This window comes from Balaenoptera acutorostrata, chromosome 11 (genome assembly GCF_949987535.1).
Source record: "Balaenoptera acutorostrata chromosome 11, mBalAcu1.1, whole genome shotgun sequence".
Lineage (NCBI taxonomy): Eukaryota > Metazoa > Chordata > Mammalia > Artiodactyla > Balaenopteridae > Balaenoptera > Balaenoptera acutorostrata.
Genome location: NC_080074.1, coordinates 50,894,200 through 50,907,469, shown reverse-complemented (window position 1 = coordinate 50,907,469; position 13,270 = coordinate 50,894,200). Strand labels below are relative to the sequence as shown.

The 13,270-nt window shown below is 38.7% G+C and overlaps 1 protein-coding gene across 1 annotated transcript in view; it reads left to right on the top strand.

Moving 5' to 3' along the window:
• The first annotated feature begins 12,801 nt into the window (after positions 1 to 12,801).
• CAND1 (cullin associated and neddylation dissociated 1) overlaps positions 12,802 to 13,270 on the top strand; it is a 44,364-nt gene continuing 43,895 nt past the window's right edge. The window contains exon 1 of the mRNA XM_007195056.3: positions 12,802 to 13,259. Coding sequence (XP_007195118.1) covers positions 13,192 to 13,259 — 68 coding nt within the window. The 5' untranslated portion in view covers positions 12,802 to 13,191. The remainder of the gene's footprint in view (positions 13,260 to 13,270) is intronic.

Here is a 13,270-nt window from a genome sequence, read left to right as displayed (position 1 = left end):
TAGAATTATTTGTTCTAGTTCTGTGAAAAAATGTCATGGGTAATTTGATAGGGATTGCATTAAATCTGTAGATTGCTTTGGGTAGTATGGCCATTTTAACAATATTCTTCCAATCCAAGAGCATGGGATATTTTTCCATTTCTTTAAATCATCTTCAACTTCCTTTATTAATGTTTTATAGTTCTCAGTGCATAAATCTTTCACCTCCTTGGTCAGGTTTATTGACGTTATTTTTAATACAAGCATTGGTTAAAAAGCATTTTTTTTAGATTAACCAAAATTTATTCTGGGAAAAAAATCAACCAGAGCATCCTTCATTCCCCCAATTGAGAGGCTCTCTCATTAACAGCCTTTTTTTGGGGGTGGGGCGGGGTGAGGGTGGTGGGTGGGGGAGGGGTGGTGTTGGTGGTCTGGGGCTTCCCACAGGAAGAGTTGACAAATAGTTTCTACATTCGAGATTAAAGTCCTCCTCTTCTGGAGCCAAGGCAGGTAAAAGAAGCCTGTCACTGTTATCCATTATATTTTCCATGAGATCCAAAATTATTCAATAAGCAACAACAGTGTACTTTGTTTCATTATAAAGCTACTATTAATTATTTGTTATTGACAATCTCAAGCTGATAAAACAGTACAAGGATATTTACTAAAACCAGGGCCATGGGATATGGAGTACTTTTGTGGTTTAAAACAAAACAAAGCAAAACAAAACAGCAAAACACCTACACCCGTGAAGCAAGTACGAAAGTCCAAATCTCACTAGTGTATCTAGTATCTGACAGAAGATATGTTGAATGACATTGTGGGTCTGGCTTTTTCCTGCTGTGTAACCAACCCTGGCATAGTCCCCAGAGCACAAGATTCAAAAGGCACTATTTCTCCTTGTGCAGTGTTTTAGGACCGCAGCAGCTTCTGACAAGAGCACAGGGGTGGTGCCCACAGCCCACAGAATGAGGCAATCCAGGCTCTCTTGGACCTGATGCTACATCTGGAAAATGGGAAGAAGGGGGTGTGATGTTTCTCCATTTCACCCCCCATGCAGTGTTTTTAATTGCATACCCCTAACATGTAAAAATGATTGAGCACATCCCCCCAACATAGGTAGATGTATTTATTTACAAATTGTATACATACGTTATTATACTAATAAACGATGCACATAATAAAACTTATACAAACAGAATTTTTTAATAAAAATACATAAGCCAAATTTCTCCTATTTTCCGGCTGTATCTCAATGGGTTGTTTTCAGCAATCCCTGGAGTGCACACACCCACCCTCCTCCCACTGAGTGCACTGCTGGCCTGGATGGGACAAGTACAGGCTGCTCTGTCCTTCCTTTCAAATCTACGAGTTCCCTGATTAGCAACTATCTTGATGGCTTTAATTGTTAAGAACAATATGAAGCAACATTTGAAAAAATTACCACACTTATTTATTCAGGAACAACATTTCTAGAGACTGTGTGCCATGGTGAAAAAGAATTTCCCTGGTATCTAAGCTATTGGTCACATTGTGAAACATTCTGCTCAAGACAGAGTTAAAGCCAGTTTGAGAGCAGCCAGTAAAACAGATTCAGGGCTATACAAGATTTTAATACAAGTTTAGTAAAAAGAATGTACTGGATAGAGATGGGACTAATGTGTGGAATTCCTCAGTTTTTACTTTAAAAGTAATTTTTGGCTAATTATATATTATAGTGAGTTTAAAATGTATGTATTTTGGGTTATATCAGATCATAACTTTTTCACAGCATATTCATTTGGATATTTCACAAAATATAAACAATAAAATGGCAGATTTATATATATATATGTAGTCGTAAAATAACATTTATATTATTTAAATGTTTAAGTCAAATAATAAGGCATAAATATTTTTAAACTTTGAGTTTTATTCATAAACCAAACAATATTGTTTTTCTCCTGGCCCCGCTGCAGTTCCATCTTCTGTAGTCGTAGCCATGTTTCAAAGTTCCCCTCTAATTTTATTTCTTTATCAAGTACTTTGAAATCCCTCCTCACTATAGTCAGAACTAGCCACATCCCTCTAGTCCACATGTTGCATATTGTGGCACTTTTCATCATCAGCCTGAATAATATCAGCTATTTTGCTCAAGATCATAGTTTGTAAATGACAGATCTAAGAAGAGCTCGAGTCTATGTGACTGCAGAGGCCAAACCCCTCTGCATACAGCATCTTATGAAGTATAGTGACTATACTGGGATCCCCAAAGGCCTGGCATGGTAGTATTGCAGCATCTAACCATCTAACCACTAATGTATCATTAACCATCTACTGTGAATTGGGAAGAGTCAAAGAAGAACAAAAATTTTAGACATAGATTGTAAAATGAGCCCATTCTCTCAAGTAATGAATTTATTTTCTTTTCAGTATCTCCCCATCTAAATTGTATTCCCTTGTTTCCTAATATTTTTCTTTAGAATAGTACATTATTGTAATCCACTGATTTTCTCCCCATGTTCCTTTCCATATTCTTTTCCTTAAAAAACTAACAAGGGTGTCCCTGGCGGTGCAGTGGTTAAGAAACCGCCTGCCAATGAAGGGGACACGGGTTTGATCTCTGGTCTGGGAAGATCCCACACGCTGCAGAGCAACTAAGCCCGTGCGCTGCAACTACTGAGCCTGCGCTCTAGAGCCCGTGAGCCACAACTACTGAGCCCATGTGCCACAACTACTGAAGCCTGCGTGCCCTAGAGCCTGTGCTCTGCAACAAGAGAAACCACCGCAATGAGAAGCCCGTGCACCGCAATGAAGAGTAGCCCCGGTGCGCCGCAACTAGAGAAAGCCCGTGCAGAGCAACGAAGACCCAATGTTGGCAAAAGAAAAAACTAAGACAAGTGTATTTAAGGAACAATATGCGTTTTAAGTGCCAATGCAATGACTTATTAAATTATACATTAATACATATAATTTGAATATATATATTCAAAGTAGTTTTTTTTTTTTTATTTATCATTTCAAATTACCAAACATTTGTGATTCCTCATTTTGTACAAGGTCCTATGCTAGAAGCTGCAATACCATGCCAGGCCTTTGTGGACCCAAATCTAGTCATTATATTTCATAAGTACTAGATATTAGTACTTGAACATATCTTTTGGGGGGATATAATTCAACCCACAACAGTTCCCAACAGAAATGTGAGTTTAAGAGATGTTGAGTTTATTTACATGATTATTTTTATTATTATCATTTTTCCCTACTGACTGTAATGTGTATTATACATTTTGACCCCTCTCTGGCAGGGGCTGACAAATTACAGCCTGCACGTGAATTCCACCCAACCACTTGTTTCGATAAGACTCATCAGCTGAAAATAGATTTTTAAATGATTTTAAACAAATCAAAAGAAGATTATTTTATAACATGTGAAATGTGTATAAAATCCCAAAATAGGTGCCCACAAATATTGTTCTATTGGAACACAGTCACTCATTTATTTGTGTATTTTCTATGGCTGCTTTTGTTCTGCAATGACAGAGTTGAGTAAATACAAGAGACTGCAGGCCCACAAAGCCTAAAATATTTACTGTCTTTACAGAAAAAGTTTGCCAATCTCTGATTGACAGTGATGAAGAAGAAAAGGGGAGGAATATAAAATGATGAATATGAATGCATAGAGAATTCTCCAGTGAGTTCATGAATTCATATTTAAGACTCTTGAAAAAATGTGAAAAGAAATATGAGGGAAAGGTTCATAAGAAGGAGGAGAGGAAGAAATAATTTGGAGAAGTAGCAGGAAATGTATGGAAATGTCAGTGAGGCTAAAAGCTCAGAAGATTCTGAAGCTTGTGACAACTATAAACAGCAAGAAAAATGACTCTTGTTTATAAGTTAACAAGAATGGTGTATAAGGCTACCACTTGGGGTGAATGGCAAAATGCTACTGAATAGAGAAAATTAAGCTGATTACTTAACTCTCTAACTCTACTACCTCCCTAAGTATGTTTCTATCTTTTATATGACGATTTATCATCATCTGAGAAGAACAAAATTAATAGTAATAAGAAATGGAGATTAACAGAGTAAAATAGTGAAAAATACCCATCTTCTCTAGTTTACCTCGGGTTTGGGTGAACAATATCTCAAGATACCAAAAAGATATCATCATCTCAATCTACCAGAAAGCTATTGGTAATCTTCAGGAATTTGGAGAGAACTGAAAAGATGCTTAAAATATAGAGTTAGATTAAAAGTCTCATTAAAAAAAAAAAAAAAGATGCTGCAAACTATGGGACTGAGAGCTTGCTATGACTCCCAGTAAAACTGTACAATAAATTGTTGAGTCTTTAAGAACTGAGGAAGGAAACTTGTGATCAGGAAGAGAATAGGTTTATGAAGAAAATCATACCAGATAAAACCTCATATCAGTTTTAGATAGGATTATAATATATATATCTTGATTTTAGAAAATCCTTTGATAGGTTCTCTCAAAATATCCTTTGTAGAAGATTTAGAAGGGATGATGTTTGCAGATTAGGAAGTATCATCAGTGCAGTTATGTGGATTTGTAATTAAAGTACTTGATTAACGATATTCTCCAAAGTGCTGATTAATGAATTAATGCCAAGCTATGGAGAATTCTCCAGGAGTATGTTACTATTTCCCTCTCTCTCTCTCTCTCTCTCTCTCTCACACACACACACACACACACACACACACACACAAATGATTCGGTTAAGGATATTGCTGCACGATACTTAAATTTGCAGAAACTCAGTAGTAGCAAGGGGTAGCTAGCATGTCTCATGGTAAAATCAAGATCCAAATAAGATCTTCAGAACCTGATGCAAATCCTACAATTAGATCCCAAACAAAACAAAGCAAAACATGAACAACAAAACCAAAAGCAAACAAGCAAAACAAAATTGTGGTTCTCAATGCCAGTTGCACATTAGAATTAGAGATTATTATTTAATTGGTCTTGGGTGCAGCCTGAGCATCAATAATTTTTAGAGGCATTCCAGTTGATTCTAAGTTCAGCCAGAGCTAAGAATCACTTGGAATACACTAACTATGAAAGATGAGGAAGGCGTGGTAAGTGGAATAACCACAGTCCAGTGCAAGTATGGAAATGTTTAGAGGATTCTGTGGACCGTAAAATCAATGAAGCAATGGCGAGATGCGGCAACTGAAAAAGCTAAAATGACCGTAAGTTATAAATATTGAACAGAATTAGGAAATGGTAAAAGTAGCACCCATTTGTCAGGCAATTACTCTTGTATCAGGCACAGTAAAAAGGACTTTTAGTGCATTACACAGTCATCCCCAATTTACAGTGGAGAAAACTGAAGTTTAATGAGGTTAACTAACTTGCCTAAATCACCCAGCTAGCATCTCGTGTGGCTAGAGTTTACTGAATTACTATATAGTAATGCATTGACGGCCTGAAGAGACTAATTGCACTGGGAATTTATTAGAAAGGGAAAATCTAAGTGACATTTTAATGAAGAATTGGTATTAAAGTGAATATAGATAATGAATATAGAACGTAGATAAACACAAAATTCAAATATTTTCCTAAGATTTTCAGTCTAGGAGATGGGAATATTTGTAGGACCTATGAAAAGAAATGTGGTGGTAGGCAAGAGGGTTCATTTCTTTGTAGAAAAATAATTTTGGTTTTTAATAATAGGTATTATTTATAAAGTACGTGTGCCAAGCATTTTACATTCATCTCATTGAAACCTCGTACAACCCTAGGTACTATTAGCATTATTCTATTTTAGGGAAGTTGTCCAGATGGAATAAGTGGTATAGCCAGGATTTGAACCTAGGTCTTTGTGAGTTAGAGCCTGCACTCTGAATCACCTGGCTATACAGTATCACACAGTGAGTGTAAGGTGACTGTGTAATATCTAAGCAGAAAAATGCCAGAGCAGTTGGAAATATGGGAGTAGAACACAGGCAAAATGATTGGATTATATGTTCAGGTAACTAATAGTTTATAAATATATCTACTAAGCCCTTTTATTTATTTACTTATTTATTTAATTGAAGTATAGCTGATTTACGATGTTGTGTTAATTTCTGCTGTACAGCAAAGTGATTCAGTTATACATATATATACATTCTTTTTTGTATTCTTTTCCATTATGGTTTATCACAGGGCACTGAATACAGTTCCCTGTGCTATACAGTAGGACCTTGTTGTTTACCCATTCTATATATAATAGCTTACATCTGCTAACCCCAGCCTCCCAATCCATCCCTCCCCCACCCCCTCCCCCTTGGCAACCACAAGCCTGTTCTCTATGTCTGTGAGTCTGTTTCTGTTTCATAAAAGTTCATTTGTGTCATATTTTAGATTCCACATACAAGTGATATCATATGGTGTTTGTCTTTCTCTTTCTGACTTACTTCACTTAGTATGATAATCTCTAGGTCCATTCATTTTGCTGAAAATGGCATTATTTCATTTTTTATGGCTGAGTAGTATTCCATTGTATATATGTACCACATCTTTTAAAAAAAATTTTTTTGTTTATTTTAATTTAATTAATTAATTAATTTATTTATTATTTTTGGCTGTGTTGGGTCTTTGTCTCTGTGCGAGGGTTTTCTCTAGTTGCGGCAAGCGGGGGCCACTCTTCATCGCGGTGCGCGGGCCTCTCACTATCGTGGCCTCTCTTGTTGCGGAGCACAGGCTCCAGACGCGCAGGCTCAGTAGTTGTGGCTCACGGGCCTAGTTGCTCTGCGGCATGTGGGATCTTCCCAGACCAGGGCTCGAACCCATGTCCCCTGCATTGGCAGGCAGATTCTCAACCACTGCACCACCAGGGAAGCCCCTGGACCCTCCTTTATTAAGTCTATATTAGTGTACCACATCTTCTTTATTCATTCATCTGTCGATGGACATTTAAGTTGTTGCCATGTCTTGCCTATTGTGAATAGTGCTGCTATGAACACAGGGGTGCATGTATACCAACACTTGGTATGATCACCCTTTTTGATTTTAACTATTCTGATGTAGTAGTGTCTCATGTAGCTTTAAATTATCTTTCCCTGATACTAATGATATTGAGTGCCTTTTCATTTGTCATCCTGTAGCTTCTTCTGTGAAGTGTCTGGTCAAATCTTGCTCATTTTTAAGCAGGGATTTCTGTCTTCTTATTACGGAGTTATATAAGTTCTGAATAAAAGTTCTGAATAAAAGTCCTTTGTCAAATATATGTTCTACAAATATTTTTTCCTGTGTTAAGCCTTGGTTGTACTGTTAAAAGAAATAGTTTGCCCCAATCAATAAACATTTTCTTCTAAACCAATTCTAGGCTGCAACATATCTTAAGCGTTAATAACTACATCCATTATAACAAAACTCTCACATTTAGAAATTGATGGAAAAATATTATTGCATTCTCCATGAAGTAAAAAGAGTTTACCTGATCATATAGAAAAGTCTGTATTTTCCAAAATGATATAAATAGAGCAAAAACACATTTTATATAATTGGCAACTTTTTTCTAGAATGTGATATTTTTACCACTTTATCTAATAGTATAAGTAATAATGATGGACTTATTTCATTGTATAAATATTCATTGCTGAGGGAATCTCAGTATCACTTCATTAAATTTCTTTTCACTAAAGTTAGTATTTTTCCCCTGCCTCATTTTTTTTCAATTTTTTCCAATCCCTGATCCTGTGGGCTAATGATTTCTCTTTAATTAGTCTTTCACACCTTTTTTTCCCCCAATCAAAACTTTCACTTGGTGGTAAGCAGAATATCTTTTTAAGCAGTGCTTCAAGTCATCAGCAAACATCTGTATTTAAAGCAAAATGCAGCATTTGCTGAATTCTAGCCTTTTCTTCTGCCTCCTTCTGCCAAAACTGATAACCAGCTTTACATATGTAAAGTTATATTTTTAGTTGTTTGGAAATCCTGGACAGTGCTTTTATAAATTCATATCGAAAAATGTTACGATTTTAAAATGCCAGATGATGGTTAATACTACTATAAAAGTCAAAAGTGAGAATGAAATGGAAGATATTCCAAATGAAGCAACTTTGTGACTTTGTAATTTTCACTAATATGATGCAAATGTATTTCTAACTCTAAAAAAATAATTCCTTCATAGAGTAACAATTCCTTCATAGAGTAACAATTAAATTTGATTTAGAGTGCCACTAAAAATTAACCAAGAGCTTCTAGCAGTTGTTTAGAAGAGAGTAAATCATAGAAAAACTCTAGTTGCTGGGCTGTTTTCAATCAAATGGAAATCTTCTTAAGATTAGTGTTATATAGCATTTACTTCCTTTTGCATCTAAGTTGAATTCAGTATTGACAAATGGTCTGTAACAGGAAGCATTTTGTGTCTGTTTATTTGTGTGCAAAGCTGTCTACACTGAAATGCAAATCAGAGCTGCCCTTTTCCTCCCTCATTAACATATCAGCTTTGACATTCAACAAAGAACTATGTTTCAGAAACTAATAACTAGTTGAATAAATAGCTCTATTTTCTTTATTTCCTTTAACTCAATTTATAGCAAATGTATGAAGTAAGCACAGTCCACATTTACTTAGCATAAGGCTGTGCTAAAGTGAACATCAAATAAACTTATTTTCTACCAAGACTCTCCTCCTCCACATCACCCATTCATCATTCAGTTCAGGAAAAAAAAAAAAAAAAATTACCAGTGGAACAGTGATTTCCAAATTATGTTTTATGGTACTCTCATCCCTTGAGATGATAATAGGTAGGACCTTAAAAAATTCTACACTTGAATATGTCAGGTAGCTGCACACTTGTATTAGTCAGCTTGGGCTGCCATAACAAAATACCATAGAGTTCTCTTCCTGGCTTTCAGATGGCTGCCTTCTTTCTGTGTCTTCATATGGCAGAGAGAGAGGGGGGGTGGGGGGGAACGCTCAAACCAAACTTACTTTGGAGGGAGTTGTCTACTTTGCCCGCTGGAGACTCATGCATCCTTGCCACACTAAATGGAGGGAGTTGGTAGTATGACGGTAACAAGTCATTTCTAAAAGGGGTGATTGGCACTCCCCTTGGTGTGTGTCTTTAAAAATAGGAGGGAGTGCAGCTGCTACAATGCAGTACCCCCTCTCTATCCTCCATTTCTCTTCTTCCCTCCTCAAATGGGCACAAATCAGTAGGTGGCCAGCCAAGGGATGAATAATCTGAAGCTTTGAGGGTACCAAAGTGAAATATTTGTTTCTTGTTTTGTTTTCCAATTACTGCTTTCTAACACACTCCATCAAATATTTTCCTTCACCCGGAATAACATCTTGGGCAAACCTCAGAGCTTTCAAGGTCCTTCTCTTCCTATAGGGATTCTCATATCCTCTGAGTGGTGGGGTTTTTTGTTTGTTTAGGGTTTTTTTTTTTTTTTTTTTGAGTGGGAAGGGAAGGAAAGACCCAGCACCCAGCACTCTGCCAACTAATAACCATATTTCTCTTAGAATCCTCTCTTCCCACGGTGGTCCTGATATAAACAGGAGGGTGTGCTTGGCACAGTGTAGACACTCAATAAATGAGAAACAAGTTAAACTACTGGTTGATATTTGAAGAACCTCCCAACAGCTTGAAAGACTCCATTTTTTTTTTTTTTTTACTTTTATCAAATTTCTTATCTCAGTTTTGCATTATAACCACTAAACAGAAAGAAAATTCTTAGAGGATAGCCTTATCTAGACTTATTTCCTTCTGCACTTAACATTAATTTAACATTTACAGATCCTTAAAGGAAAACATTTTCCCACTGTTTAGCAACAAGCTATATTCAGTGATACACAAATCAAATTTCTAAGTGGTCAAGAATACAAAATAAAATTAAGTACTATTGAGTGCCTATTACGAATTTGGCACGGGCTAAGTACTTGAAAGAAGCAGAAGTGATTTCAAGTTGGTATAAGCTCTTAAGGAACTTAACACTGTAGTTGGAGGCTAGCATATAAACACTATGATTGGTTCAAGATCTTAGAAAGTGAGATAGGGGAGGTGAGAGGCATTCCAGGTAGGGAGAGGCATTCCAGTTCAGAGGTTTGGAGTATGGGCTCTGAAGCAACACTGCCTGGGTTTTCATCCCGACTGCTCTTTATTGCTGATCTTTGGCAAGCTACATAACCAATCTGTGCCTCTCATACTTATAAAGCAGATTAAATGAGTTAATACGGCACCTCACCTATAAGTAAGTGCTCATTATTATGATGACAGTAATGATGTACAAAAACTTGGAGCTGGTTCTTTGAGGTACTCAAAAAAACTGACCTGAGCAATTCCTATACTGTATTAGAATAGTGGGAGAAAGATCAGAAAGGGTTAGGGACAGATGAAGGAGGTCACTGATTGCAAACATTTGGACTTTATTTAGTAGCAGAAACCTGCTGAACTTTTAAAATTGGTGAATAGCACTATAAAAACAATGTTTTGGGAAACTCTAAACTGGCTATGTAGGATGGTTTGGGATAGGGACAAAACTGAGAATGTAGTGATAATAACAATAGCCAACTTTTATTAGATGCGTTCCATGACCTTTGTAAGTATGCAAAAAATTAGTTATAAATATTATTATTATGTTCTGGACAATGTGCTGAGCACTTTATATGGGATATCTGTTATGGACTGAATTGTGTCGTTCCCGCCCCCCATTCATATATTGAAGCCCTAACCTCCAGTATGACAGTATTTGGAGATAGGGCCTTTAAAGAGGTAATTAAGGTTACATGAGGACACAATAAAGGCTAAATGAGGTTAAAAAGGTGGGGCCCTAATCCAGTATGATTGGTGTCCTTATAAGAAGAGAAAGAGATACCAGGCTGTGGGTGCATAGAGAAAAGGCTTTGTGAGAACAAAGTGAAAAGGTGGCTGTCTGCAAGCCAAGGCCTCAGGAGAAACTCACCTTGCTAGCTCACTGACCTTGGACCTCCAGCCTCCAGTGAGAAAATAAATTTCTGTTGTTTAAGCCACCCAATCCATGGTATTTTGTTATGGCAACCCTGGCGGACTAAGACAGTAGCTAATTTGACTCTTAAAACAGCCCTATGGGGAAATACTCTGATGATCATTGTGCTACCCGTGAAGAAAGAGAGGTTCAGAGAGCTTAAAATGAATTGCCTACAACAGCTAATAAGTGGCAGTAAACAGGATTTATATTTAAGCTAACTACAAAGATTATAGTTCAGTTGGAAATTGATAAATGAAAGATTTGTACACACAAAAGGAAAAAACATGACTTGGTTCTCATTAGATTCAGGCTAAAAAAAAGGGTTATCACTAGATGATTGAGATTTTAGGCCTTGGGGTTCACACAAGATAAATGACTGGCTTGTTTGTGTGTGATGTGTGTGGGGTGTGTGTGTATAGTTTATATTAAATACTGTGAAAAGGTTGTTCAGAGCAGAAAGGAATTGTGGCTGAAGCACTCATGGAACCTAATAATAGCTAACTTGGGTAAAGTAGAGGATACACGTGGGTAAACGAGTAATGAGGGGAAATTTAAGTATGAATTACGAGGTCAGAAAGTGTTTCATCTATTTTGTTATTGCCTATAACTATGCCTGTCTTTTCTAAGACACTAAATAACATTTGGTGAATATAGGAAAGAACGGTAAAGAAATGTTGAGATTTAATACCTGGAAGAAAGGAGCTATTTAAATTCTTTTTTCCCCCAACTAGAGCAATAACAGATTTAGACTGAATTTTCCTCGTCTCTTAACTGGGTTTTCTCTCTCTCTCTTTTTCTTATTTTTTATTTTTAGGAAGGCCAGCTCCAATTCGAATGAAGGAGATAAAAACGTGGATACTGAAACACATGATTCGGTATTTCCGATTGCTATGTGTGTATGTTTTAGGGAACAATAAAATAGCTGCAGGATTATTAATTCCACAAATGCTGAATACAGAGAGTAATCGTTTAGCTATTCCAGATAAAAGGAATAAGCCCTGAATACAATCATCGGTCATCTGCCCTTGGTCTTACTATGGTCCTTCTTGCTTTAGGGGGCTGGCTCTTCAATGCACGTGGGGAGTGCCCAGAAGAGGCTCAGCTGCCTTCAGAGGATGAGGCGACCATCACTCTCATGGATTAGTGCTAGGAAGCCGCTACTAGGCCTCTGCCAAGAACATCAACTCATCCGCAATGCGCCTGCCCAGACCGCAGCAGCCTAGCTCTGCAGACACCCCACAACAGCCAAAAACAACTGGAAGAGAAAATTCGAATCTGCTGCAGAAACCTAGCCTACCGAACTCCAAAGGATTTACTCAACACAGCTGCCTCGCCAGACTACCAGACTACAAATCCCAGCATTCACGACTCCCATGGAGCCAATGAGGAAGGTACAAGTTCCTTCAGCCAATCATACCTTGACCCAGTGTAACATGCGGGCTGAATTCTGGGATTTGTGGTTTTCACGTGGCAACATTACACCATCGTGGTTAAGGCAATGTAGGCCACGCGTCCGATTCAGAACGAAAGCTCCTTCTAATAACTCTTATGTTGGCCCCGAGTCTAACCTGTTAATTAGCTTTACTCCTAGGCCTTATCCGCCTTAAAAATCGTAATCTTTTTCGCTTACTGTCGTACAGGAAAAACAAGTTATTTTCGGATGAAGGCATCCTCGTTCCACTGGTCCCCAATCCTTTAACCGCCGCTTTCAAGTCTCGCGAGAACAGCGCCTTTTGGCCGTTGTCATGCCTCCTGAAGGGCGGGTCACGCGAAGATTGACACAGGCTTCAGCCAACAGGATTGTCCTTTACCTAGCGTCTCCGCAGCGTGCGTGGGGAGACTTCCTTGAACCCTGACCTCAGCTTTCCGTAGCGTCCCGCGTCTGCCGCGCCCTCCCCCGGAGTGAAGGAGGCGGGTTTTGGCCTCTTGCCCTAGGGAGCGAGTGCGGAGGGAGTGGGAGTGGGACGGCCCCGAGTGGAAGTGTCTGCCTCTCCGGAGAGAGCCTGCTGTACTCCTCGCTGCTCATGAGCTCGTTTTCCGGCGAGCAGCGCCGTCGTTAGGCCGGCCCCGTGGCCTCTGCTTCCCCCGGGACAGGCCCACGCCTCGTCGGGGAGGGGGCAGCCCGTCGAGGCGCCTCCCTTGTCAGCGTCTGCGCCGCGCTGCGACCCTGGAAGCGGGAGCCGCGGCGAGCGAGAGGAGGAGCCCCAGCGGCGGCGGCGGCGGGCAGCAGCACCAGCAGCGCCGGCGGGCGGGATCGAGGCCGGCAACATGGCGAGCGCCTCGTACCACATTTCCAATTTGCTGGAAAAAATGACATCCAGCGACAAGGACTTCAGGTGAGGCCGAA